The sequence below is a fragment of the Thalia democratica genome, chromosome 7, assembly GCF_965202585.1.
Source record: "Thalia democratica chromosome 7, ktThaDemo2.hap1.1, whole genome shotgun sequence".
NCBI classification, from domain to species: domain Eukaryota; kingdom Metazoa; phylum Chordata; class Thaliacea; order Salpida; family Salpidae; genus Thalia; species Thalia democratica.
In genome coordinates, this window is record NC_139171.1 from 32,562,753 (window position 1) to 32,588,663 (window position 25,911).

A 25,911-nucleotide genomic window follows, 5' to 3' on the forward strand; every position below is an offset into this window, starting at 1 on the left:
TTTTATAAATTTGGCTTTGGAGTACTTTGTTGGATGAAATTTGTTTATATGAAAAGACAAAAAGTAAAGCGCGCCAAATATATACGCATTATAAGCCAATCTCTGTCTAAGTTTTATAAATTTTTAATGTTTAGGAGAAAACCCGATATCTTTTAAAAACGTTTTTCTTGTTAAATTTAAATAGTATAAAGTTTTAATTTATAGAGTTTATTCTACAATTATACCTCCGTAAATTCTAACACTATTACCATAGTATCAACATTTAGTATTTTAAATCCAACTTACAGTATCAACAATTAAAGCTTTAGAATAATTAATTATGTTTTTGTAAACTATAAATCAATAATGACTAAACTAATTTACTAACAAAATTTTATTTCTTTAGTTTTTCATCTACGGTATTATTTTGCATAGATTTGCAAAATAACTTTTATTTGTTTTCTAAAAGTTTTAACTATTTTACTGTAATAATTTGCTTTATTTTCAAATTAATACATTTTTTCATTTATCAATCTAGATTTAAGAATTAAGAACTTTAAAACGAATAGATTCTTTATTTTGCAAGTACACTTTATCAAATTAGCTTAGATATTAATAACAGACGTATATAAACTTTCTCAAATAAGTACATCTACAAATATAATAATTAAATCTTTGAAGTAAGCTAGTGTTAAATTTAGTTTTTATGTTATATAATGAAACAGTTTGCTACTTGTTATTTTCAGTTGTATTCATTAATTTATCAAGTAAGTAGAATTCTAAGCAGAAAGAGTAATTTTAACTTGTTTTAAACAGTTTAAGAGAATTTTTAGCGTAGTCATATTAAATTACGTATTATATGTCAAAAATTAACGTTCTATTTTATATTGTTTCTAAATCGGTTTGACAAGCTATTATTATTTAATAAAAAAATTTATTGTTAAAGTAAAAAAACACGTCGGTTTTAAAGCTTGATGCGTTCCTTTATAGGTAATTTATGTAAACATGTTTTAATTTTATATCAATAAAATTCTTTAATCCGTGAAGATGTAAGTAAAGTTTTGTTTTACTCTCACGTCTTACCATGTAGCTTTATAATGTTTCTCAGAAATCTAATTGACATTCAATAGTGAGACATGCATTTATAAAAATTTTATTACTCTAATTATTCTAAATATTGTTACAATAAATTGATTTTAAATTTATGATTAAAGATTTCAGGAAACCTTCAGTAAGTCGTAGTAGAAAAATTGCTTGTTTTTTTAACTTGTTTTGTTTAGGTTTACTAAAATAACATTAAATACTTCTAGTACACACTTTTGTAATAAATTTTAAAAAATAAGTTACTTTTAAAACTATTTTAAAATCACTAAAGCATTAGTTTAGAACATGTTTAAACTTTACCTTGACAGGAAACATTAAGCTTCATAGTTTTTTTTAAAATTCCAGGTTTGATACTAGCAGTAAAGTTGCTGTTAAAGTGATTAATTAGTTTATTAAGTGTTTAGTATGCCAGATGTGTTAAAATTATTTTTCATGTGTTTTGAAAATATACAATAAAAACTTAAAGGTTATCACATAAAAACAACAGTGTTTAATAGCTTAAAAAGTAAAATACAAAAATTTTTTGCTTAAAAACTATATATAATTTTTATACTTTGATGTTTTACAGGAAAAAACCTGAAGATTGTTCAAAAAATGTATTTTACCTGTGGTGGTATATTGTAGTATTCATTTTGAAGTTAATGATCTTTATATATCTTGTAAATCTATAAAAAAGTAAGAATACTAAATTTAGTAGTAAGAAAAAATATTTGGTTTAAAGTATTTTTTTATTTTTTTGAAAGTAATAAAAAACTTTTACTTAAACTGTTTATTTATAAATCTTACTGCAATGTTATTAGTGTACAAGATTTTATAATTAGTAAATATTAGAATAAAAGTTTGTTAATATAATACAAATGAAATAAAGAATTCTATAGGTAGTTAATAAATGCTCCATATAAATTTAATCAAATTGCTTTCTTTAGCAAAATGATTACAACTTATCATTAAGCTTTGACAATAACAAGCATAATTGTAGTACACTCTCAATTTTATTAGCTTATTAAAATTTAAGCCTACTACTAAGCAATAGTTGTGCTATTTGATGTAAACATGGTTTAACTTTAAGTTGTACCTTGATATATGTGCTTAGTAATGTAAGTAAGGTTTATTTAATTTGACGCACCTTTAAAAAGAAGAGATTGAAGTAAAGATACAGAAAGTTTAAATATCAGTATATATACATATTTATATTAATCTCGGTTTTTTATAACTAATGACATTTAAATATTGTTATTTTGTGCTCCAAAGTCTTTATATAAACATTTAGTGGTTTTTTGTGTATTAGAAATTTTAAAAGATACTTTTTCAATAAACGAAACACCTCATACTAGTACAAACCTTTGAAAATTTCAGAAATTGTTTAAACTACAGCATTTGAAGATAAATATATTATACAATACCAATTTGAAAACGCTAAATTAAATGTTAGAAATAACTCCAAGTAATAAAAAAATAAAAACACCGTTACCTTGTGCAGAAATGATATATAGTAAAATTTAAAGTTATCAAACTTTTTGACGAAATTTATTAAATATTTAAACTGGTATTTACATTTTCTAAGCAGATTAAAAAGTATAGATAAAGTGCAAAGTATAAATGTAAAAATATTATGTTTGAGATAATCTGGAATTAAACTAAACAAAAATTCGTTTTTTGTTGTTAAAAGCTTAAGTTCTTTTACGGGAAAAAAATAGAGAACTATTATTTTTATATGATTTACCCGAGACATCATCATAAAAGTTAAAAACAAAAGTTTATTGTTTTAAAAGTTTTTACTTAGCTTCAGCTGTTTTTAACTTAGTTGTTAATTAAAAAAAATAATAAATTGTCATTAAAAATTAAAACTTTATGTTTCACTAAACGTTGTTTTTATTGAAAAATTCATTTCACGAAAAATCAATCATGCATATTTTATTATACTTTTATACAAAGTTTTAAAAGCAACTATCAGTAATCAAAAATTATTGTTAAGTTTTAAAAAGTATATTTAATAAAAAATGACAAGTTAAACCTATTTATCATTAAGTAAATGCACATTTCTAACAGTTGTTGTTTTTTGTCGTTTCAAATCAAATATTAGTCAATTACACAGTCACAGCTATGAATAAATATAAAAAAATATAAAAAAATAGGTTAGATATTTTTTAAAAATTCAATTAAACTCAACTAAAACTTACAGCTTTGAGATTTTGAAAGTGAAAATAAGGTATTTTATTACTTTCTTTTAATTAACACTTTTTAAATATAGTTGCCTGCTTTGGGTAAAACTTAAAAAAAAAAGAATAAAGTAGGTTACTCATCCTTTTAAAATTAAACTAACTTTTCTATGGCATTTGCGTTTAGACGGTTTTAAGATCAGCTAAAACTGTTTTATTAGTTTCGTTTAAAAAACTTGTTCTGTAAGTTGCCTGCTAATTAATAATACCAAGTTGAACTAACTCATTACTGCTACAAATCAATGCATGTTTCGAATTAACTTTGTTGTTTTCGTAATTAGTCTATTAATTTGCCTGTAATAATGTTTCTTTCTTGATGTTTTATTTGTTTTTATAGTTTTTTTTGAACAAAACAATGTTTTACTTTTAAGTTTCTTTCTTAAGACAGAACTTTGGATTGTTTGATTTAAAACAAACTACAATGTAATTGTTTTTTACTTAAAATATACAAAACAGTTTTATAAATAAAGCGTTATGATTTTACTTTTAGTTAATTTAATTATTGATAATTAGTAATAATAAAATGTTTTTTTAATTAAACTTTGACAGGAGGAGTATTATTTTTTTTATATATCCTTACCATTTTTAGCGTCGCGTTTCGTGTTTAACCAATTGTATACGGTGTAAAATAGTCATTTATTTCACAATAAGTAGAAATATTTTTTAGTTTCTATCCATTTACTCATGTATTATTAATCTAAAATTACTATCAATGGACATTTAATAACAAGTCTTATATAAAATAGCTTTTAGGTTACATATTTTAAACGTAAATAGAATCCAGCTTGTTTTTAAGAAATGTTTAATTTGATACATGATCAATTAACGTGCTAAATTTTTATAGTAAACATGTGAAACATTCTTGTAGAGTTTATATAACTTAGCGATAGACATTTAATTTTTTTTTATAAATGTAAGAAATAAGCTTTGTTTTAGTATCATAATTTTCTAGTTTTTAAACAATTAAATTTATTCAACATTTACTCTTTATAGTTTGCAGATTTTTTAAGGAATTTCAGTAACTTTATGTGTTTTTGTTCAATTATTTAAATAATTTAGAAAATTAAACAATACTGTTAAAAACTTATTTTATATGTAAATAAAACTAGTTATAAAAACCTGTATAATTTTTTTAGATTCGTTACATTTGAACAATTTTTGTATTTTCTAATTTAAAGTAGAGCATTTTTAAATATGTATTATAAACTTTCTTTACACCAAATAAGTAAGAGTATAAGGTCCGCGCTTTATAAAATTGAAAATATAAAAAATCAAGCTTAAAATATTTGCCAAACCACATGTTAAAGTTCAATCTGAAACATTTAATGAAAGTTATTTGTAAATTGCTATTTGTTAAAGTCTACTATTCAATTATTATTTAAACTAATGTTCTTTATACTTGCATTTGATATTATGATATGATATTTGAACTCAAGTGCCTTGTTATATAACATGATGAAATAGAACAAGTAAAATTACCATGTTCAAATGTTACTTTCTCCTACGACTTGTTAAGTTGGATTAGCCTCTTAATCTTTATGTAGATATGTTAAGTTGATAGCCCATCAGTAATCTTACACACTTATGTCATTAAACTATAAAAGGTTTAGATTAAAATCGCACGCTTTCAACACTTTTGACATAACAAATTTAATTATCCAATTAAGATGTGAGTCAATTAAAAAGGCCGACAACTACTTTGTTTTTAATTTGATAACAATGCAGTTTTACAATAAAACTAAAAGTGTTATTATTTTTATTAAAAGACTTTAATGGACTATTTTAGCAAAGAATGAAGTTTGTGGTTAATTTACTTGTTTTTTTATAAATAATTTAGCTAACAAAAACAATTGACTTGGATCGAAAATGAAGGCTTAAAAAATAGTATTTAATAAACGCGATTAACACTATTTTTTTAAAGAAATAAAATAAATCGTTTTTCGCAAACTTTAGGGTATTTAAGAAAAGTGAACATTTACATTATACACACAGCTTATGTATTTCGCACCCTTAACCGATTAAAAATAAGCGCGCAACTATATATCATATTATTACGTCACAACAGAAGCAATATGGAAAGTGACGATGTCATGGAAGGGAGGCACCGTTATGTGCAAGATTTGTCAGATGCTCAAACAGTTCGGCATGTACGTCTCTTCACTGATGGTTCTGGTTAGATTTGTTTGACAATAATATTCTTATACTTTTGGCTAATTTTAGTTGTAATTAATTTGATTTTACACGCCTTATAGATTTTCTTAAAATCAAAATGACCTGTTATTCTTTGATTCTATCAAATATTGAAGTTTGAGAATTTGTAGTATATTATTTATTATTTATAAACTTTATAGTTTCTTAAAATATTTTTTAACATTACCATAACAGATGATAGCAGCAGACAGAGCAATGAGCATTCTTGCGCCGATGGCCAACGCTAATACACAGAGGAAAAGAATAAAATTTATGATTATCTTCACGTGAATTATTTCATTCTTGTTCGCCGTACTTGCGGTTAGTTAGTTGCTAGTTGATAAACTGCAAAGTAAAATTTTACTTGTTAGAACATTTTCTTATTTTACTTTTATTACGCACCATACACACTTTAATCGTCTTAATTTAAGTGTAGAGATATAAACGTTAGCTTTTTATGCTTGATTTTATATGTTTTTTATTTATGAATGAGACTCTTCAAAAATTTATAACTTATAAGTAATATTATAAAAAAATTTACTCAGCTAGACATAAACTATTAAATTTTATTACAAATAAAAACAAAAACAAACTTGCTTTTTAAAAGATTGTCGGTTGCGCCATATTTTAAGTACAATTATTATTCTGCTTGTTAATTCAAAGATCGACATGAGTTAAAAGTTGTTATCGTTCCTAGAAGCGGATGCTGTGTCATGTCGTCATAACAACCAAAGTTTCGCGGTTTTTCTTGCAAGCTGCATAACCCAACATAGTTAATTCTTCTAAGCTGCCTCATTAATTGTTAATAAATTAATAGTTGTGTAACCAAACATAATTAAATAGCTTAAGTTGACAAATTAAATTTGAATACATCACGTAAAAACTTTTTCTCAGCAAGTAAGGATTACATCTGCGATCAGATTTAAAATTTTAGTCAGTTTGTTAAGATTCCGAGAAACATTATGTATAGGTTCATAAAAATGTGTATCTCTTTTAGTTAAATAATTTCAAAGTACAAATTATCAGACCAACGGATTGTGTAAATCTTTGAACATGAAATACAATGTAACATATATACTAACATGAATAAACAAAGTAAAATAAGTTGAAAGTACTTTAAGTTTAGTTTTCACTTAAAAAGATTAAAACATCTTTCCTAGATTTACTTCAGATACAAATTTAGCTATAGTTAAACGTTTTGTAATCAAATCAACGGTTATTTTATAAACAGTGATTTTTTCTTACGATACAGCTTATTATTCTATTTCGTATATTTAAAATATTTGTAAACTGTACAACTTAATTTTTTTTTTGTAAGTCTAAAAGTTTTACGTTTTAGATGCCTTTTTAACCTAGAAAATAAAATTAATGTTTTAAAGTTTCTTCTACGACCAAAAAGACTTTACATTTACTTTTTACATGATTTTCATCTATACAAAAAGTTTAAGAATTAATAGACATTTATTGGATTTCTACTACAAATACGTTTATCAACTGTTATTTTACTATAACTTAAAGAAATTGTAGTACTTATACTGTACCCTTAAAAATAAAGTAAGGTATTTTTTTACGGTTTTGTTGTACAGACATCAACATATTTTATCTGGTCTTATATACAGTTTATACAAACGCAATGTGTTACTTGTTTGCACTATTCTCATACATAATTTTTGTTTTTTAAATAACAGGCAGTGTTCTTTGATCTGATTTCGAAGTTCTTCTGCAATGTAGATGAGCCTTTTAAGCAGTGTGTTGACTTCGCTTGGATCTAGCAAGAGTACCTGAAACCTTACTACGTCCACACAATGTGTTGGAGCTTCATAGTGCCTTTATTCGCCACTCTGCTGTCTTATTCTCTTGTGCTGTGCGAAATCAACTCCATGCAAGTCAGGGATATACGTGAGTTTTTTTTATTTATTATTAATAAATTTTAAAGTATAAAATATTACTGAGCTTTTTCTTTTCTGAATACCATTTAAACTTGCACCTTTTTTGAGATTTTTAAATTTACTTTATTTAATGATTTACTACTACATAAATCTCGATTAAGTTTTCAAATTTTAACAGTTATAGATTAAATGACGGACTATAAAACCTCATTAAAAAAACACTAAAAGAAGTATATTTCATTTTTAAATACTAACAGTGACTAGATTAAATTAGACAAAACCAAGTTGAAATTTAATCTTTAAATTTGACCGCAGTATTACAAAAAGCATGCTACAAAATACACCAAGTCATTTAATGTTTTCGTGAGATTATAGATATAGGTATAAAACTAAAATTAGTTAGTATCAAAGTATTATATAACACTTGTTTTTTAATTTTTTTATAAACTTTCAATGTTTAAAATGTATTCTGAATACTACCATATGATAAAAAAATCTAAAACAGTTAAAAAATAATCGTTAAAACGTTAGAAAGTTTAAAATAGCGTTATAAAACGTGTTCAATGATGTTTTAATCACACTTCTTATACCGATATTTATAAAGTTTACACGGTATTTCTATACTCAAAACATGTGAAGTTTGTTTGCTGTTTGTAAACACGAAATTTCAATATTATCAAAAACGTTAACACATGGTTACTCTTTTTTGATAAAGTTTAAAAAAACACTGTTAAAAATAAAAAGTTTGTGTATATTAAAATTAATAAAATATTTTTAACATCTTGTCTAATTAAATTCGAAAAAAAAATATTGCTAGTTATAAAATATATAAGTATTAAGTATTAATAAATTTTTAATTTATTTTTTATCTTTAATTTTTTTTTGACTTTGAAGCATATTTTAAACTTAACATTATATTAATTTATGAAAATTTTAAGATGAACTAATATAGATAACATCAATAAAAGCTATATATCCGCTAAGTTGAAAAGTAACATTTTCATAGTAAACAACTGATTTAGTGTTCTGTTTTACAATTAATTTTTAAAGAAAACTTTTAACTATAATCATCGAAATATAAAAAGTTTTAGAACTTTAATAGTTAAAGTTTATAGAAATTAGGCTGGTTTTAGACTACTAACATCGATAACGATTTTTAATTTTCTCTAGTTTACAAAACGTTAATTGGAGTTTACTTATGAATTAAAAAAGTTTTAATTAAAATACCATTGAAGCTAATACTAGTTCAAAAACTATCAAAATACTTTGATAAGCATGATCGGTAGAAGATCATCAAACATTTCAAACATTGCCTAAGCAAAAGAAAAACATTTTTGCTGATGTCCATAATGTCATTGGCGTTTATTTTATTTTGGGGTCCTTACTATGCCGCTTCCCTTGTTTATTGGTTCAGACCCGACCTTCAAAAAAACGTCCCTAAATCGGTTAGAATATTATAAAAGTGACAAAAACATAAAATACATAACTGTATATAATTCTAATATCTAAAAGTAAAATAGTGTACTCTTTTTCAAACTTATTTATTAGTTTTCTGGTTTAAAACTTACTAAAAAAGGTAAGAAACAATTTAAATAGCCTGAGCTGTTTTAATTTTTTTGTACTTGATTTGGTTTAGGTGTCAAAATTTTTGTACCTGCTCATATATTTGATCCCTACAATTCATCCTTTCATATACGGATCTTTTATAAGGGATGTTCGCTCCAAGTTTTTCAGTATTGCCAACAAGATAGTTTGCCTACGGAGTCTTTGTCAGTTAGTTCGGTTAGTTTGTTTATTTAACACAACTATAACTTTTTTATGAAGTGAAATACAGCAAAATATTTAATACCAAATTATTAAAGTGTCATTATTAGAGTTTTTATACATTTCATAGTTTTAGATAATTTTTTATTAAAATCAAAATAGTTAGCTATCAAATAAAGAAGTTAACTACAATACTAATAAAGCTACAGTTTTTTTAAATGTTATCAAAATTTATAAATCAAAACAAAAACTCTTATTAGTTCGAACTAAACAAAACAAAAACACTTTGGTCTAATGTAAACATACTAACAGCTTCTTCATATAAAACAAAATTTAAACAAAATGCTAGTTGAAAAAAATTCTTTTATACGCACTATATATAGAAAATATATTCCTCAAAACCAGTAAAATAATTTGTTTTCAAAATTTTGACATCACTTACAAATTAAATTGGTTACTAATCATTGAAACGTTATTTATGTTTTCTATTTTAAGTAAGATAATAGTTGTAGATAGCATTTTCTGCTATTTAGGTCAATAAAGTTACACGCAATTAAGCTAATTTCAAATGTCACAGATAGTATATCTAAAATTATCCTGACATTTTAGTTTTATACAGAACTTTTTTAAATTAAATTAAGCAGAAACTAATTTGAAAAGTATACAAAAACTATTATTTTTTTAGTTGATATATCATGAAGTTTTTTTATCTTATTTTAGTTTTTAAAACCTTAAAGCAAAACAAATCTACTGAATTCAGCTAATTTATTGTTATAAAATGTTTTTTAGTTTTTCTCAAAATATTTAGAGTATTTTTGAAAAATTAAATATATCCCCATTAAAGCAAACTTTAATTTTATACTAATGTATAAGTGAAATAAAGAGAAAACTAAACACAATATTTAAATTAAGTTTATTTTAAAATATGTCTTCAGTATTTTAAACAGATTAAAATATGTGAATTATAGTGACTTAACAGTTGATCAAAAACCTTAAATTTATTTTAAACATTTATTTTTTTCAGTCGTATTTATTTCTGTTTAAAAACATTAAAACAGGGTTTTCCAAACTCATTTTCTAAATCGCCCCCTTTTCAGAAATTCGGAAAATAATCGCCCCCCACGATTTTACAAAGTAGTTTTTCTCTTGAGTAGAAACTTTTGAGCCGAAAAAGTTGTGTTCGAAATGTAATTTAGTCTGGTACTTCTTATGCATGCACTTTTGAGCTTTGTTCAAAGTAGTTTACAGGGCTTGAGAAAATAAGTTACGTTTGTTTTCTTATAAGCCCAGTTAAGTGTATTATAATATTTGATTATTAAAAAGCCTTGCGTAACCTGTAATTAATCCTGTTTAGATATAAACTGTTTTGAAACTAATGAAACTTTTAGGGTAGTGGTGGACAACTTTTGTAGTCATCAATTCATATTTACTAAAAAATCTTTTTTAGTTTCAACTCGTTTAAAAAATGTAATTTCGGGCTGCATAACTAAAAAAAAACATATAAGAAAATTGAAAAACTCGAGCGAAATTGTAATAAAATGATTTAGTATTATTGTGATCTAGGAAATACTATTGTGAACTGAAAACCAAATTGAAAGTGTATTTCAAAATATTTAGTATCAAAAAAATAATTTTTGTTTCTTTTGCACAACTAGCTTCCAAGTTACTTAGCATGTCGATATTTGACTGGATCTTAACCGTACGTTAATCATCTGAAATCTTAATTTAAACCTGACATTATAATAATCTCTCATATAATTTTTCGAATAGAAGAATTTTTGACATTTAGAAGTTAATACTAAGTAACTTGTTTAAACCGCACAAAGTACTAAAATTATTTTATAAATAGGCATATTCTAAAATTACTATACCAGAGATTAAGAAACTATAAAAAAATGAACAGTTTATTTTACACATAATAAAATAAATAATAAAACATAATTTCTGATCTAGTTTAAGGAAGTTTGACCGACTGGTTGATTATCTCACATAAAAAGTGGTTTCATCAACAGCTTCAGATAATGTAGTAAAGTTATTAATTTCAATGCTAAGATATATTATAAGTAAGTTAGTTGTAAAGTTAAAAACTTAATTTTAAACTTTTTAAACTACATGTTTTGTAATAGAATACCATTAAACAGTATTTGACTTGGAATAACCTTTAGGAAACTAAACCTTAGTTTTAACATTTTCTTTTTTTTTAGTTTAAATTCAAAAAAAAATCAAAAGTTTTACAGTTAATTCTGTGAACAGAAAGCAATCGATTAAAAAATTCTTTTAATTAGCTTAAAATTTTGTTTTGTAACTGCAGCAGTCTTTTAATGGCTTATGTAATACTATTTAAATTTATTTTTTCTCTAGTCATTAGCCTATAATAATTTACCAGAAGAAAAGAGTGAAAAACGAAAAGCTAGTGTTTAACTAACAAAATAAACAACACACTCTAATTGCTAATATATTAAAAATTAAGATAAAACAAAAAACATTTGTATTAATAATTTAAAATTCTTTAATGTATAGGTATTTTAACAATAACAAATCAAGTTTGAGTTAAAGAATCTTTTAAATGAAAAATTTGAAGTAATTTCAAATAGAGACCTTAAATCTATACTCTTTTAAAGCCAAAAAAAAAAAACTTAAAATAAAAACTTAAATGGTTATCAAGATTTATTTATTTATACAGATTAAACAACTAATAACAAAAATAATTCAAATAAATTTCTTTCAAACAAACACTTTAATCACTATGCTATAAAAACTTTCCATGTAATGTAATACGAAATATAAACTACGAAAATAACCAGGTCAAAATAAAATTAATAACAGATTTAAAACATAAATGATTTAATAAATACAGTAGACTTCCGCTTGAGTTGGCACTTTGAACGAAATAAAAAAGTGCAAACTCAAAAATTATTACCTTTTTTTTACAAAATGATAAACTTGAATATGTTATATGCAATAACGTTATGCAAAAACATAAAATCAACTAAAACATAAAAAAAACATTCATTAAAAAAGTAGATCTATATAAGATATTAAATATTATGATGTTTTTGTTTTATTAATACTTAGTTAGTAATAGACTTTATTTAAGTTAAATTTTAGAAAACATGAATTTGCAATTTTTTGGGTAAAAAGTGCGAACTCAAGAGGAAGTCTACCGTAATTAATATTTATTAGGCATTATGCAAACCTGTTGTAGAATAAATAACTTAATAAAATTTTATTATAAAAAGACTATTTAAATACAATACAAACCAGGTTAAATAAAAAGTATTTTAAAAGATTAAATAAAACAAAAAAAATTCATAAAATAATATCTGCTACTGAAGTCTAATATAATGTGTAGGATGAGGTTCATGACTGCTTGCAAGTTTTTCTAATCTGATTCTTAATCAGTAAAAAAAAGCCTCCTTAACAATTATCTAGATTAGATCTTTTGCTCAAGACGTTGATAACTGATCTGAAAGCTTTCTCAACAACAGAGCTAGAAGGAAAAACTATAAACAATAATCTATATTACTCTCAAATGATTGGATACTTTTGCCTTAGTTTTTGTTGAGTCCAAAAGGTTTCATTTCGTTCTTTGGAAAAATTCACTTTTAGTTCAAGGTCAGTCACTTTTCAAAATACAATTGAAAATATCATGAGGTGATATAACTATCACCTCATGATATTTCCAATTGTTTTTTGAAAAGTCACTAAGTTAGACTAAGAAATAAAACTATACAGGGTTGCCAATTTACCTAGAAACTTAATAATATATAACATAGATTTTTATGAACAATTTATGATCCCAAATAACATATATGTCAGGTTATAAAATGGTGAGAGGGATTCCAATCGTCTATGATCTATGTAATTAGTAAATAAGAAAATATATGAATGAAAATATGTAATTTACTTGAAAGTAGGAGTCATAAGTACTTGATTTTTTTCTCTATATTTTACATAAATCAAATAAACTTTTTTTGTTTAAGTTTTACTTCAGGGTCAAATATTTACTAGCAAGCTAAAATTAGTAAATTAGCAATTTTAAATTAAAAATTTTATGACAGACCAAAATTTCAAAATCACCCCCTTTTCGCCCCCTTACTAGTTATCGCCCACCCTTTCGCCCCCTTACTAATTATCGCCCCCCGACTTACTAAAATCGCCCCCAGGGGGCGATATCGCCCACTTTGGGAAACCCTGCATAAAAAACTTAAATCTTTCTACGTTACTAAGTTATAATAACTAATTAATATAAGTCTTCTACTGAAAACTTTTTTTTCTACAAATTGGTTTATTACTAAAGGTTATAACTGAAGATATTGTATCCATGCATAGTGTTTATAGATATTTTCAATGCCTAGCGCAGCAGTTACGAAGTTAAATACGCTTTGCAAAGATTCTAAGCCTGAGTTGTATTTTTAGCTGAATATTAAACTTGTGAATTAGATAAAAAATATAGTTTGTTTTATATTTTGGTTATACAGATGTGACATTGCTTAATTTTGTGAGAACATGTTATGTAATTTAGTTTAGGACATTAAAAATAAATTTAAATTAACCAGTTTTCAAATATAAAGAATTAAATTAAGGCAACCCTAATGATTTTTTCTAACAATTGTTGGCCAGTTAGTTACACTAAGCTTTCGAAACCAGATCTAGTATGTTTAAGAAAGATTTTGATAAAATCTTAAGGTTTTTTGCTATTATTATAATAATACAACAAAAATAGTAACAATAAGTTATGTATTATAAATACTATGAAAATTTTTGAAAATTTAATAAAATGAAATCATACTTATGTAATCATAAAAATGTTTCTTATAATCTAATGGTTCACTTTTTGATTTAATCATGAGTTGAATAAAAGTTATCTGTTTAATTACTTTTATACAACTCTAATTAATTTTAGCCCTATGTATGAGGTTTTTAAAACCGAAAACCAAACAAAGTTTAAGACTTTTATATTAAGAAAAAGGGAAAATTTATTATTTGTATATACTGAAAAATATGTGATTAAAGATTTTTATCTCAGAAAAGTTTTGATAATTACTTTACAAAAATAGAAAGCTCTCATTACGTTTTATTTTCTGTTACATAAACCTTTTTATTAATAAATACAAAGTTAACTTAAATTTAACTTAAATCTCTTCAAAAAAAAAAAAACTTGGGTTTACGCATTTAGTGAACTGTAAACAATTAATACTCAATTTGAATGTCGTTAAGTAAATATGACCATCAAATACTTGAAGAATAAAGTAAGTTATGTGAATTTGTTTATAAAAATCTAAACTTTTGTGGTAAAATTGTCAAAACTATAGTTTAGAATTAGTATGACATATTGTTTACATTGTGCCGATAGCTTGTAGTTACAAAAAGATTTGACTTTCAAACAAATCTAAATCGATTAAAGAACTTAATCGAGATTTTATTTTTAAGGAACTAGTTTATTTAATTCAGCTAAAATCAAAAAATAACATTTCTTTTATTTTTTTTATATATGGTTATGCGTGATAAATTTTAAATTCTAAGTTTTTGAATTTTAGCTTCAACAAAAAACAAACAGTAATTATTTATATTAATATAAAAAGTCATTTAAAAATTCATTTTTTTATGAACATCAGTTTTCTATATAGGACAATTTTAGCTTAATTTTAGATTTTTTGTAATAAAAGTAAAGCAAGAAAGGTGTTTGTAAATATAAAGGTAAATCTTAGTTTAAAATTTAAGGACCAAACTTTAAAATAAAAGGAAAATGATTTAAACAAGGATAATCAATTATAAAAAGCATTACAGCAAGGTTGAACAATTTATTTAAGTTTTAATACCAATCAGTTAACTTTTATATAAAATTCCTTTGACAACATTAAAAGCGTTTTTATGTTTTTGACAAACTAATACTGAAGATTTTTTAACATAATAGAAATAAAACATTTCAAGTAGTATTTATTATAAAGGTAAAACAAGTTGACTAACTTTGAAGAAAATAAGAAGTAAATACTATTTATCATTTAGTTTTAGTAATTATTACATAACAAAATTTACATACGAAGCAGTTAATAATTTCTGTAAAGCTAATATTTTATTAGCCAGTTCAACCTAAAAAACCTAAATAAAAACCAACTGTTTTCTTATAAATTGTTCGTATTCAATAGATTTTTTTTTTTGATGTAATTAAGTTAGTTTTTTACTTCAAAAACTTTCTTAAGTTTTTTTATCCTTGTTTTGTAGAAACAAATACCATGTTGTTTTTTTAATTTATACGTAAACATCTGTAAGTTCTCTGAAATACATATGTTATAAATTACTTTACCGGAAATTTCAGAGAGTTTTGTAAAAAACATATTATTTTGGTTTTTGACTAACAACTTCAAAATTTTGTTTGTAATACATAAGTTTCGTGACAAAACTTAGTAGCTTAGCTAATTAAACTTATGCATTTAAAAAACATTTAAAAACGGCCTAGACACACAACAATTACAAACAAAGTAAATTATACAACAGCTAGACGTGTAATTCTTATATAACACTAACTATTTCTGACTAAATGAAATTAGCGGGAATTTATTTAGTTTTTTAAACCTTAATACAACATGATTTTAAAAATATTTGAGCTATAGAAAACTTAATATAGAAAAAATTTTCTTTTTGTAAATTTATTCTCAGTTGTAGTTTTTTTCGTTTTAGTTATTACAAAAAATTAACTAAATACTCTCTGGTAAAACAATTTTCACAAAAAAAAAATTAAACAATAAAATTTTTTGTAAAAACTGTTTAGAGTTTTATTTGGCCGAATTAAATTGATTTTTTTTTCAGCAACTGGTACTATAAACCGTTTCATAAACGCTTTTTTTTAACGTTCTTTTTTTTAGACCAAACTTTAGGAGATTATACTTCCTTAACTTGCCTTTTAAAAAGCCTTTTTCAAAGAAAAAATATTCTAGAAAATTAACTGTAACTAAAATCATTATAAGTAGATGTTTACAAAATTAATTAAGCTAGCTGATAACTAAATTTTCTATATTCTTTATATAATTTTTTATCTTATAAAATGCCAGTACTAGATTTTTCAAAATTATTTTTATTTGATTGTTCTCACTTAACATAAAAAATTTTTAAGTTTTCTTTGCTGCATATCATAGAAACAATAATATCAAGTATCATAGTTTTATGAATAATCATTTTAGTAATTGTATTTTTTCAATTAGTTCGAATAGCTTACTTCACTGTGTTTTGAGACTGTTTTAATACATTTTTAATTACTTTACATAAATCAATTGTTAAATATTACGTTCAGAAATATTAATATAGTTTTAGGTTTTGCTTAGTTTTTCAGTTTCAATGTCTATTTTAAATTTGGGATTTCAATTTTGATAGATTTATAAATACTTTAAGTGAGCAAAAAATTATTCCAGTGAAACTAGACCGTTTTAATACAAATGTATTGGTCCTTTCAAAAGTTAAACTTAACTGTTTAAATTATCGACATTAACAAATTTAACTTTATACAAAATTAGTATATGTTATAGTACAAATAAAATGTTAATTTATATAATACAAACTGCAATCTAAACTCATTAATAATTAAAAAAAAATATGAATTGTCTTTATTTTCTCCAGCTAGCCTTTTAGTTTTTCATAACGAGTTGATTTTCAAGAAATGAAAAAAAAATTATAAATCTGAAAAATAAATAAAATCTCGTCGTTTACTTAAACTTTGCAGCTATTGGTTTTTCAAAACTGTTATTTTTATAATGTATAATCACGTATATAATCTATGTTATCGAGCTTTAAGTTTTGATAAAACGTAGTCGGTTTGTAACTTTTTAATTTTTTTTTTAAACGTTTTTAAGCTTTTAAAACAAGTTATGGTTTAAATAAGTACTTTTTATGATAGCTTGATAGCTTTCGAAATAAAATAATGTGCAAAAAAATTTGAACAAGTTTTTATTTTTTTAATAACTTAAAGATAGCAATTCTTTTACTTTTCGAATAAAACATGTTAAGACTTAATGTACTAGAGCAAGTTTATTTGAAATACAAAAAGTGTTCTCATAAAATTTATTTTACTTAATTTTTATTAAACAACTTTTGTGTGACGTAATAATTTGAAAACATATTTAATAAGTATCTTGAATAGGTACAAATGTACAAACTACGCTTACAATTTTTCAAAAAAATCTAAACGTGCACTGATTATATTAAAACCATATAATTTTAATTTATTGATTCTCTGTATTCTATTAAATATATTTAATATATAAAATACTTTACCAAAAGCAAACAAAAAATCTAAACTAGAAGTAATATTTAAGAAAAAATATACAAAACTAAAAAATATGTCAGAAAACTATTAACAAACACGGAGTTTGTGTATATCCTGGTACTAATGATTCACTTTTAAGTTGTAAAGATGTATTAAGAAATATTTTTTTAATATAAAAGCTGGCATCTGGTAATGCTTGACTCTAAAATGCGTCTTGTTTACACGCAGATTGAATTACTTCAAAATATATTAATTTTGCACATATATTATCGCACGATGTATTAGTATTTTTCCACTGTGCTTTTTGAAATCAAGATAAACTTTACGTGATTTAATAGCATCAGAACATAATATACATTAGTTTCTAAAACCTATCAATTGTACATGAAAAATAAACAAAAATGTTGTTTGTGAGATAAAGTACAAGAATTTATAACCTTTTGTTCTTTTTTTTTTTTGCTTCTCACACAAATTTATAACTTAATTAAATTTAAAATTAAAATGTCATAATATTTTTTTATTTTTAAAATTTTGAAAACTCAATTTTGTTTTCCAAAATATTTTAATACTTCTCTGAAATAAAAAATCTTAACAATTTTTAATAATTAAATATACTATGAATTATTTATATTTAACTAAAAGCAATGGTTATTTAATGTTACATCAAAATGGTTTGTTAAAAAAATGTAAACAATAACAAGTACTTTTGTTATTATTTAAACATTTCATTATCTAAACTAGTTTTTATTGATTTTTTTTAACTATGCACGCTTGTTTTGAACTTTAACTATTCAAAGTATATTAAAAGGACAAAATTAAGTCTATTAAAGACAAAAATACCGATTTAAAATCTTTCATCTAAGTATTTAAATATGCAGTTGTTAATATAATATATAAAAAAAAAATTTTTTCTCTTATATAAAGATAGTAAATTGTTGCTAGATTTACTAGCAGTATACACATTTTTATTGTGCAGCTTTTACAACTAATTTAAGAAAGAAACATTTTAAAAGATAGTAAGTTTTGAAAAACTTAAAAATGTTTTATAATAATATATATTATGTTTACTAACATATACTAACTTAACTTGAAAATGTTTACAAATAACTGAGCATCTCATAAATATGTTTTCACAACATTCTAACTTTTGTAAAAACTAGTCTGTAGTTAACTATCGAAAAGCTTGATTTATTAAATATAATAAAAACAAAAACTTTTATTATCTCTTAGAAACAAAGCTAAATATTATGTTTAAAAAATATTTCAAGTCTTTATTATAAGTTTACTTAAGTATGCTCTATAAGTTTACATTTTTTCTTAAAATTTTGGTCTTCATTTATAATTTATTTCGTTGATTTTTTGTATTTAAATATAATTTGAAAAACAACTTTGGTATAAATAATAATAATTTTAACTATAAATTTTAACTATATTAGTTTGAACCTCTCAAGAAAACAAAGACATTTACAAATCATCGGGCACAAATGCCACAAAATTTAATTTAAAACAGTAAGAAATGATGTTATACAAAACATGAATTTTGTTGCATTTTACTTTTTTAACAATTTAACGCAATTTTTCTTTACAAATGTTTCAAATTTGTATTGTTTTTGATACTTAATGGTGGTTGCATTTTTTCTTGGAAAACAAAACAAGGTTATTTTCTTACAGATAATAAGGTTTTTACTTAAACTGTAACAACTTTAAAAAATAATTTAGAACATAGTTATTTGAAATATCTCAATTTTAAACCAAAACCTTGTTAAACAACCATTTTAAACAACGATGAGATACAATTAAAACAAAAATATACTTTTTATATGTAACTAAACTAGTTTACTTGAAATTACACCATTTTTAGTTTTAAATTTTGTGCACGTTGCGTTACCTCGTAAATATTTAATTGACGCTATGTTTAAATACTTATTTAGATAAAATTTTAAAACTTTAAAGCTTCAATTTTTGCTAACAGTTCTAGATAGTTTTTTTTTTCAAAATATCATTGATTTTATCTATTACAATTGTTTTATATTTGTACTTTTTACTTTAATTTTATTTATTATCTCAATATCAATAAAAAAAACTTTTATTGTTATTTATGCATTGTTACAAGGAGTTTGTATTTATTATCAGAAAAAAATTAGTGCGATCCAAATATTTCCGCATTTTATGCCAATCCTTATCTAAAATCCATAAATTCTTAATGATTCAGAGAAATATACATAATACTTTATGAAACTTAGTTATTCTTGAAATTTTATAAAACCAGTTTTTAAAACCATATTTTATCTCATCATTTCTGATTTCAAAGCAGATTATTACCACTATATATTGAAGCTTTTAAAATTATATTGATTTATTATAATGAACTACTTTTTTTAAACTGTTAAAAAAAGTTAATTAGGAACAATGAGAAATAAGATTAATAAAAAAGAATTAAATAAGGTACTAACTAGTAAAATATAAATAAAAAAAAACAATTATAAATTTTCCTATTGGAAACGAAGAAAAAAAAGTTTTACCTTAAATTAAAAACATAAAATTGTAAAAAGAACGCTACTTTGATATAATTTAATATAAAAATTAGTATATTGTTATTTATTCAAACTTGTACTTTCACTATTTCAATTTTACTTTTAAATTTTCTATTTTATTTTATATTCTAAAAAGTATTAATAACTGTTAAATATTTTGTTTGAAAAATCTTATTACTTAAACTGTTTTGCGTTTTTATCTTTAAACTAGCTAATTACAAAAAAAAAAATATTTATTCAACTACGAAACCAACTTATATATATCTAAAGTTTTTATATAACAAATCTATACTAAAGTTTAAAACAGTTTTAGTTTTTACATTCAAAGCTTTATATAAGATTTTTCATATGAAATCAGTTGTTTACTTTAAACTTTTTAGAAGCTAAAAATTAGCCTGATTTCTGAATAAAGTAAAAATTCATTGATTAGTAAACATTTGATTAGTAAAACTGTTTTATTGTAGTATAAAGTTGAAAAATAATTAAACAAATTGTAATTAAACATTTCAGAGAGAAAACTTGTTTTTTTTATTATTTTAAGTTAGTAAATTACACTAAACTAGTTGTGATCTTTTATTAAAAAAAAAAGCTATGTCTTTACAAAACTTGTTTAATTTGACAAAAGTTTTAAAAAAACTCTATTACAGTATTAGGAGGGTTTCGATTAAAAATAATTTTCATGGTAACTAGCCTGCTTATTAAACATAGAAAATTATCGAACATCTAATTAGTTTAGCCGACTTTAAAAGTTATTGTAAATAAAAGCAAACTTGAACCTGAACTTACACAATTGCAAACTGCAAAAACTTTTACTATACTTAATTCCATCTTTTTTAAAACATTAACACTGGTTTTATTTAGTAGTAAACTAAACAGTTTAAAATAAAATTCAAAATTAATAAAATTTTAAGAACTATAAGCCTGTTTTATTACTTTTCTAGGCTATCTTATTTAAAGCTTGTTTTTTTTTCATTGTAGTAAACTAAAGCTACTTTTTTTTTATGTAGCAGTTTGATCTTAATTTTTATCAATATCTTTAATACTCAATAAAGCAGATATTGTTACTTTTTAAAGAAGTTTTAAATTAAAATTTTATTAGTTGTAAAAAGCTTGTTATAGAAGTTTAATACATTTATACCAACTTTAAATACATTTTATCAGTTTTCATATAGGCTTGACAAGCTATACAAAATTTTTTCAAATAGTTAAATTTTTTAAAAATAAAATATTTGATATGCTTTTTCTGTATTTATTAAAAAATTTTAAATTTTATTATATTTTTTAAATAAAACTCTAAGTTTTACTGAAATTAAGTTTATTTTTGTCGTTTAACTTACAACCATTCATTTAGTTTTGTAACACTTATTAAAAATTCATTTTATATTTGATAATATTATATGTCTTTAAAGCAAAAGTTTTACTGAAATGATTTAAATGTTTTTTTTTAATAAGTAATTAATTTTTGATTTAAAGTTTCAGCAAAACTGATATTAACTTTGTAGAACTTTATGGTAAAAACAAGTTTTTGTATAATTTATATTTATCTGATAAAAAAAAAGTAAAACACGTCTTGTACGCGTTTTATTTGGAAGAATTTAGTAAAAAATTTCGTAACAAAATTAAAAGAAGACATACTTTATCAAAAGTTATAACCTTTGAAATGACATTAACATGTTATTCAGATAAAATTATCGCACTTATAATAAAATCTTACGTTTAAAACTAAAAATATACTTAATATAAAAACTAACATTTTTAAAAGATTTTATCACAAAGATAAATGTTTTGACGTTTTCTTATCATATAATTTTGTTCTATTTATTTTTAAAAAACTAATTATAAAACCCTTAATGTGTTTTTTTGGTTTATTTTTGCGTAAATGTTTAAATTTAGAAGTATATCGAGGAAATCAAGTTAGAAATTAAACAGTCCTACAAAAAAAATTTCAAATATGATTATAATCGTTTGAAGTTTTTTTTAATTTTGATAACTTGTGAAAACAGAATATAACTATTTATTATACTAAACTAGAAAATATCTACCTAAGGTCTTTAAGTATTAATAAACAAACAAATCCTATTTCAATTAAGCTTTAACGGAAAATATTCTGTAATACCTCAAAGAAACTAGAGTTAAATTATACAAACATAGTTTTTTATTGTACATATATAAAAGTTATAGCTTGACAAATTTTTCTAAATTACATTAAAGTGTAAAGATACACTTAATTTAATTTTATAATATTTTGATTGTTGTTTTGTAATAAGGTTAGTTTATGCGATGATTAAAATTAAGAGTATTGAAAAAAAAAAGTTTAAACAAACCTTCTTAACTAAGCGTTATTTTAATTTAAACACTTCTAGTTGACTAAAAAAATTATATTTTAAAGTTCAAGAACTAAATATTTTTATTGATCAGTTCAAAAGCTTAAACAGTGAAAAAAGTAAACATTTGAATTAATTAATGATGAATGTGTAAAAAAATGGTTTTGCAATTTCAGGCTTATGTGTATGTTAAAAATGTAGTTTCAAAAAGTCAGTAAAATAAAAAAAGTCAGTTATCAGTATTAACTTTACACAGCATTTTTTTAATTGATTGATTTCATAGTTTTTACAAATCTGTAGTTGTTGAACTATATAAAAAATTTTGATATAATTTTGTCATAACAACTAATGATATTATAAAAAAAATTAAATTTATTGTTTTTAAGTTTATTCGGTTTCTTTATTGTACAGTTAAATATTAATAAATAAACAATAAGTTTGTGTTAAAACAGAAATTAAAAAAAAACTACAAAAAAAATAATAAGAATTTAAATTTTTTTAATAATTAAAAAATATTGTTAAAGCTAATATTAATTAAGTTTAACTTAAATAATTTAAAAATTACATTCATTTTTGTATTTAAATTATATTAGAAAGTTATTATAATTTATTATTAAAATAAATTGAAAATGTTAATTTCTTACAAATTAATTAACTGATCAATTAAGTAAACATAAATGTAATCAACGAAAATGTAATCAACAAAGCTTTAAAAATCAACACAAAATGGTCTTAACTAAATAAGGCTAGGGTGTAATCAAACTCTTTCTTTTTGCATAAATTTGGTTTGTTTAAGTGTATTAAAATGGCTTCAAGTCTAACTAGTTCCAATGTATTTGAACATTGTCGCATTACACTGAAATTAGATAATACAAACTTTTTTCCACAACTTGGATTATTCACAAGGTGTTCTACTGTCGCAGATTTTTTTATTGCATTTTTGACTGCAATGCTCTTTTCATCTTTTTCGTCTTTAATGTATGAAGTTATACACTTGAGAACATGTTCTTTTATTCTAGTTGTGAGGTGTCGAGAAGTTTGACCAATGTAGCTGCTGTAACAGCAGCATTTAAACTTGTAAACTACAAGACTCTTCTTGAGGTGTCATTAGGTCTTTTCCGTACGTTGAAGTATTGGTTTTGACATGAACAGAACCCTAGGATTTACCGCATGATATGTTTTAGTTGTTATATCCACTATTTTCTTCTCGATTAGTTTCGATTCAACACCAATATATGGAAATTTTAACAAAATTGGGCATTTATCCGGTCCATAAAGTTTGGCTATATTTGAATTGGTAGATTGTGACTTAATTACTCGGTTTACCAGCATTTCGGGATAACCATTGAGTTTAAGAATTGACTTTATGTTATTAACTTCATCGGATAAGTATTCTGGTGAGCAGATTTTTTGTGCTCTACTGTATAGAGTCTTAATCAAACCAATTTTTCTACGTTTACTACAAAATGATTGGAAGTTTAAGTAGTTGTTGTTGAAGGTAGGTTTTCTGTATACTTTAGTTGTGAATTTTTTATCTTTCTTAACAATCAGAACATCTAGAAAAGCTAATTGGTTACTTGTATCAGATTCTTTAGTGAACTTAATGGATTGATGTGCTTTGTTTAGTTCTAGGAATAAAAGATTGTTTTCTTCTTCACTGGTTGTTATTATGAAACAGTCATCAACCTACCTCATATATTTGGTGTTTGGGTGCTTAGTTATGAATTTGGGTATCACTTTATACTCAATATATCCCATTAGGATATTTGCTAATGTCGGTCCTAGAGGGGATCCCATTGCAACTCCATCAATTTGACTGAACATTATGTTATTGAAGCTGAACTCGACTTCATTCGTGGCTATTTTCATAAGCTGAATGAAACTTTCTTTTCTAAGTAAAGGTTTATCAATTTCATATAACTTTTCCACACTGATTTCAATTATCTCATTTAAAGGAACATTGGTGAACAAACTTTTGACATCAAAAGATGACATAAAAGTATTTTCAGCATTTAGTTTTCGAATCTCCTCTACAAAGGTAAAAGAGTCCTTCACAGTGTAACGGGAAAAATACTGTAGAACAGGTTCTAATAGAAAATTTAAGAATTTTGCTATTTTGTGTTGAGGGGACTTGATCATTGATAATATTGGTCTTAGAGGAACATCAGGTTTATGTATTTTGGGGAGTCCATATAACCTTGGTCTTACTGAACCAATAGGTTTTATTGAATCAAAAATCACAGGAGATATTTCCTTTTTATTTAATAAATCTTTTAGGACGAGGCAAATTTTCTTTTCAATTTTTAATGTTTTATCAAATTCCTTAACTGGACCTAAGTACTTGAACTTAGAATTGTCGTTTATTATTGTCGACATTTTTGCTATATATTCACTTTTGTTCAAAATAACTACGTTTGAACCTTTATCGGCTTTAGTTATTATAATTTCCCGTTTTGATTTGATATTTTGTAAGGCTTCTTTAATTTGTTTTCCATCAATTTTACTATTATGGTTAGTTTTCATTTCACAAAAATTGTGTGCTTCAGCGACAATATTAGCTTTAAAACAGGATATAACTTTTTAGTACTACATATCTTGTATAGAAATCTAAGACAAAATTCATTCAAAAACATCTTTATTAAAGCAACAAACAAGTAAAATCGATTTCGGCTAACGCTTTTCAATTACTTTAGTTAGCAACTAATTTTAAGATTAAATTTTGAGTATATAAATAGTTAGAGGTTACATCAGAAAAATCAGAAAAATCAATTAACACTAATTAGCATAATTGAGCAAAATTAATTAGACATTCACAATTCATAAATGCATATATAAAACAGTTTATCAGTAATTTAACTAAGATAAGCAACATTAAAAATAAAATAATATAAGCGACAAAATTCAAATAAAATCTATAACAACTTATAAAGATTAGATTTATAAACATATTGTTGCTTACACAATTTAGGTTTACATGTTTTTATAAATAGAGATTCTAAAACACTTAGGTGATAATCGTTACGAGCTTTACTTAAAATTGAAAAGTTACTATCACTATAGTTCTTTGCGCAGTCTGAATTGTTTAATAAGTGTTCAGCTATCGCTGATGATCTATTAGATGGTTTTTTTAAACCAGTGTCCATCCATCTTCTGAGGGAATTAAAAACGTGTTGGTCCCTTCTAATATGGAATCTTTGAGACGTTCTGCCAATGTACTCACTGTCACAGTGGCATTTGTACATATAAATTATTTTGCTTTTTTCCTGATCGGCAGTACGGTCTTTACAAATTCCATTTAAGGGCTTTCTTGTAGCATGACTAATTCTTAGTTGTACAGAGTTAAAAGTGGAGTTTACAGTGTATTTTACAGCCTTTTCTAGAGCAGTTGCTACTTTACCGAGATATGGCAATCTCAAATATACAGGGCATTTTCTAGGACCAAATCTAACCGGTTTTTCAAATTTTGAGATTGTATTGTTAATTGTCTTTCTGACTATATGCGATGGATAACCAAGAGCTTCAAAAATATTTTTTATTTTATCTAATTCCTCTTCAAACAACTTTTTCGAACAAATCTTGTGTGCTCTGAATACCAAACAGGAAATTAAACCGAGTTTTTGAGATAAAGGGCAGAATGACTGAAATGGA

The 25,911-nt window shown here is 23.6% G+C and overlaps 2 protein-coding genes across 2 annotated transcripts; one reads left to right on the plus strand and one right to left on the minus strand.

Annotated features, from left to right (window-relative positions):
- Nucleotides 1-5,387: 5,387 nt before the first annotated feature.
- On the plus strand, nt 5,388-9,726 carry LOC145841256 (gonadotropin-releasing hormone II receptor-like). The gene is given in 8 exon segments (XM_082948622.1): nt 5,388-5,474; nt 5,688-5,779; nt 6,506-6,557; nt 7,181-7,395; nt 8,656-8,689; nt 8,692-8,826; nt 9,018-9,163; nt 9,723-9,726. Coding segments are annotated over 8 exon segments (765 nt in total).
- A 14,223-nt stretch (nt 9,727-23,949) lies between these two features.
- LOC145841257 (uncharacterized) lies at nt 23,950-24,639 on the minus strand. The gene has a single exon (XM_082948623.1). It carries the CDS (start codon nt 24,637-24,639, stop codon nt 23,950-23,952), a length of 690 nt encoding a protein of 229 aa, XP_082804749.1.
- Between the last annotated feature and the right edge of the window lie 1,272 nt (nt 24,640-25,911).

What these genes read in the sequence shown, in the direction of transcription:
- LOC145841257 (XM_082948623.1), bottom strand. Translation starts at nt 24,639, where the DNA reads ATGTCGACAATAATAAACGACAATTCTAAGTTCAAGTACTTAGGTCCA.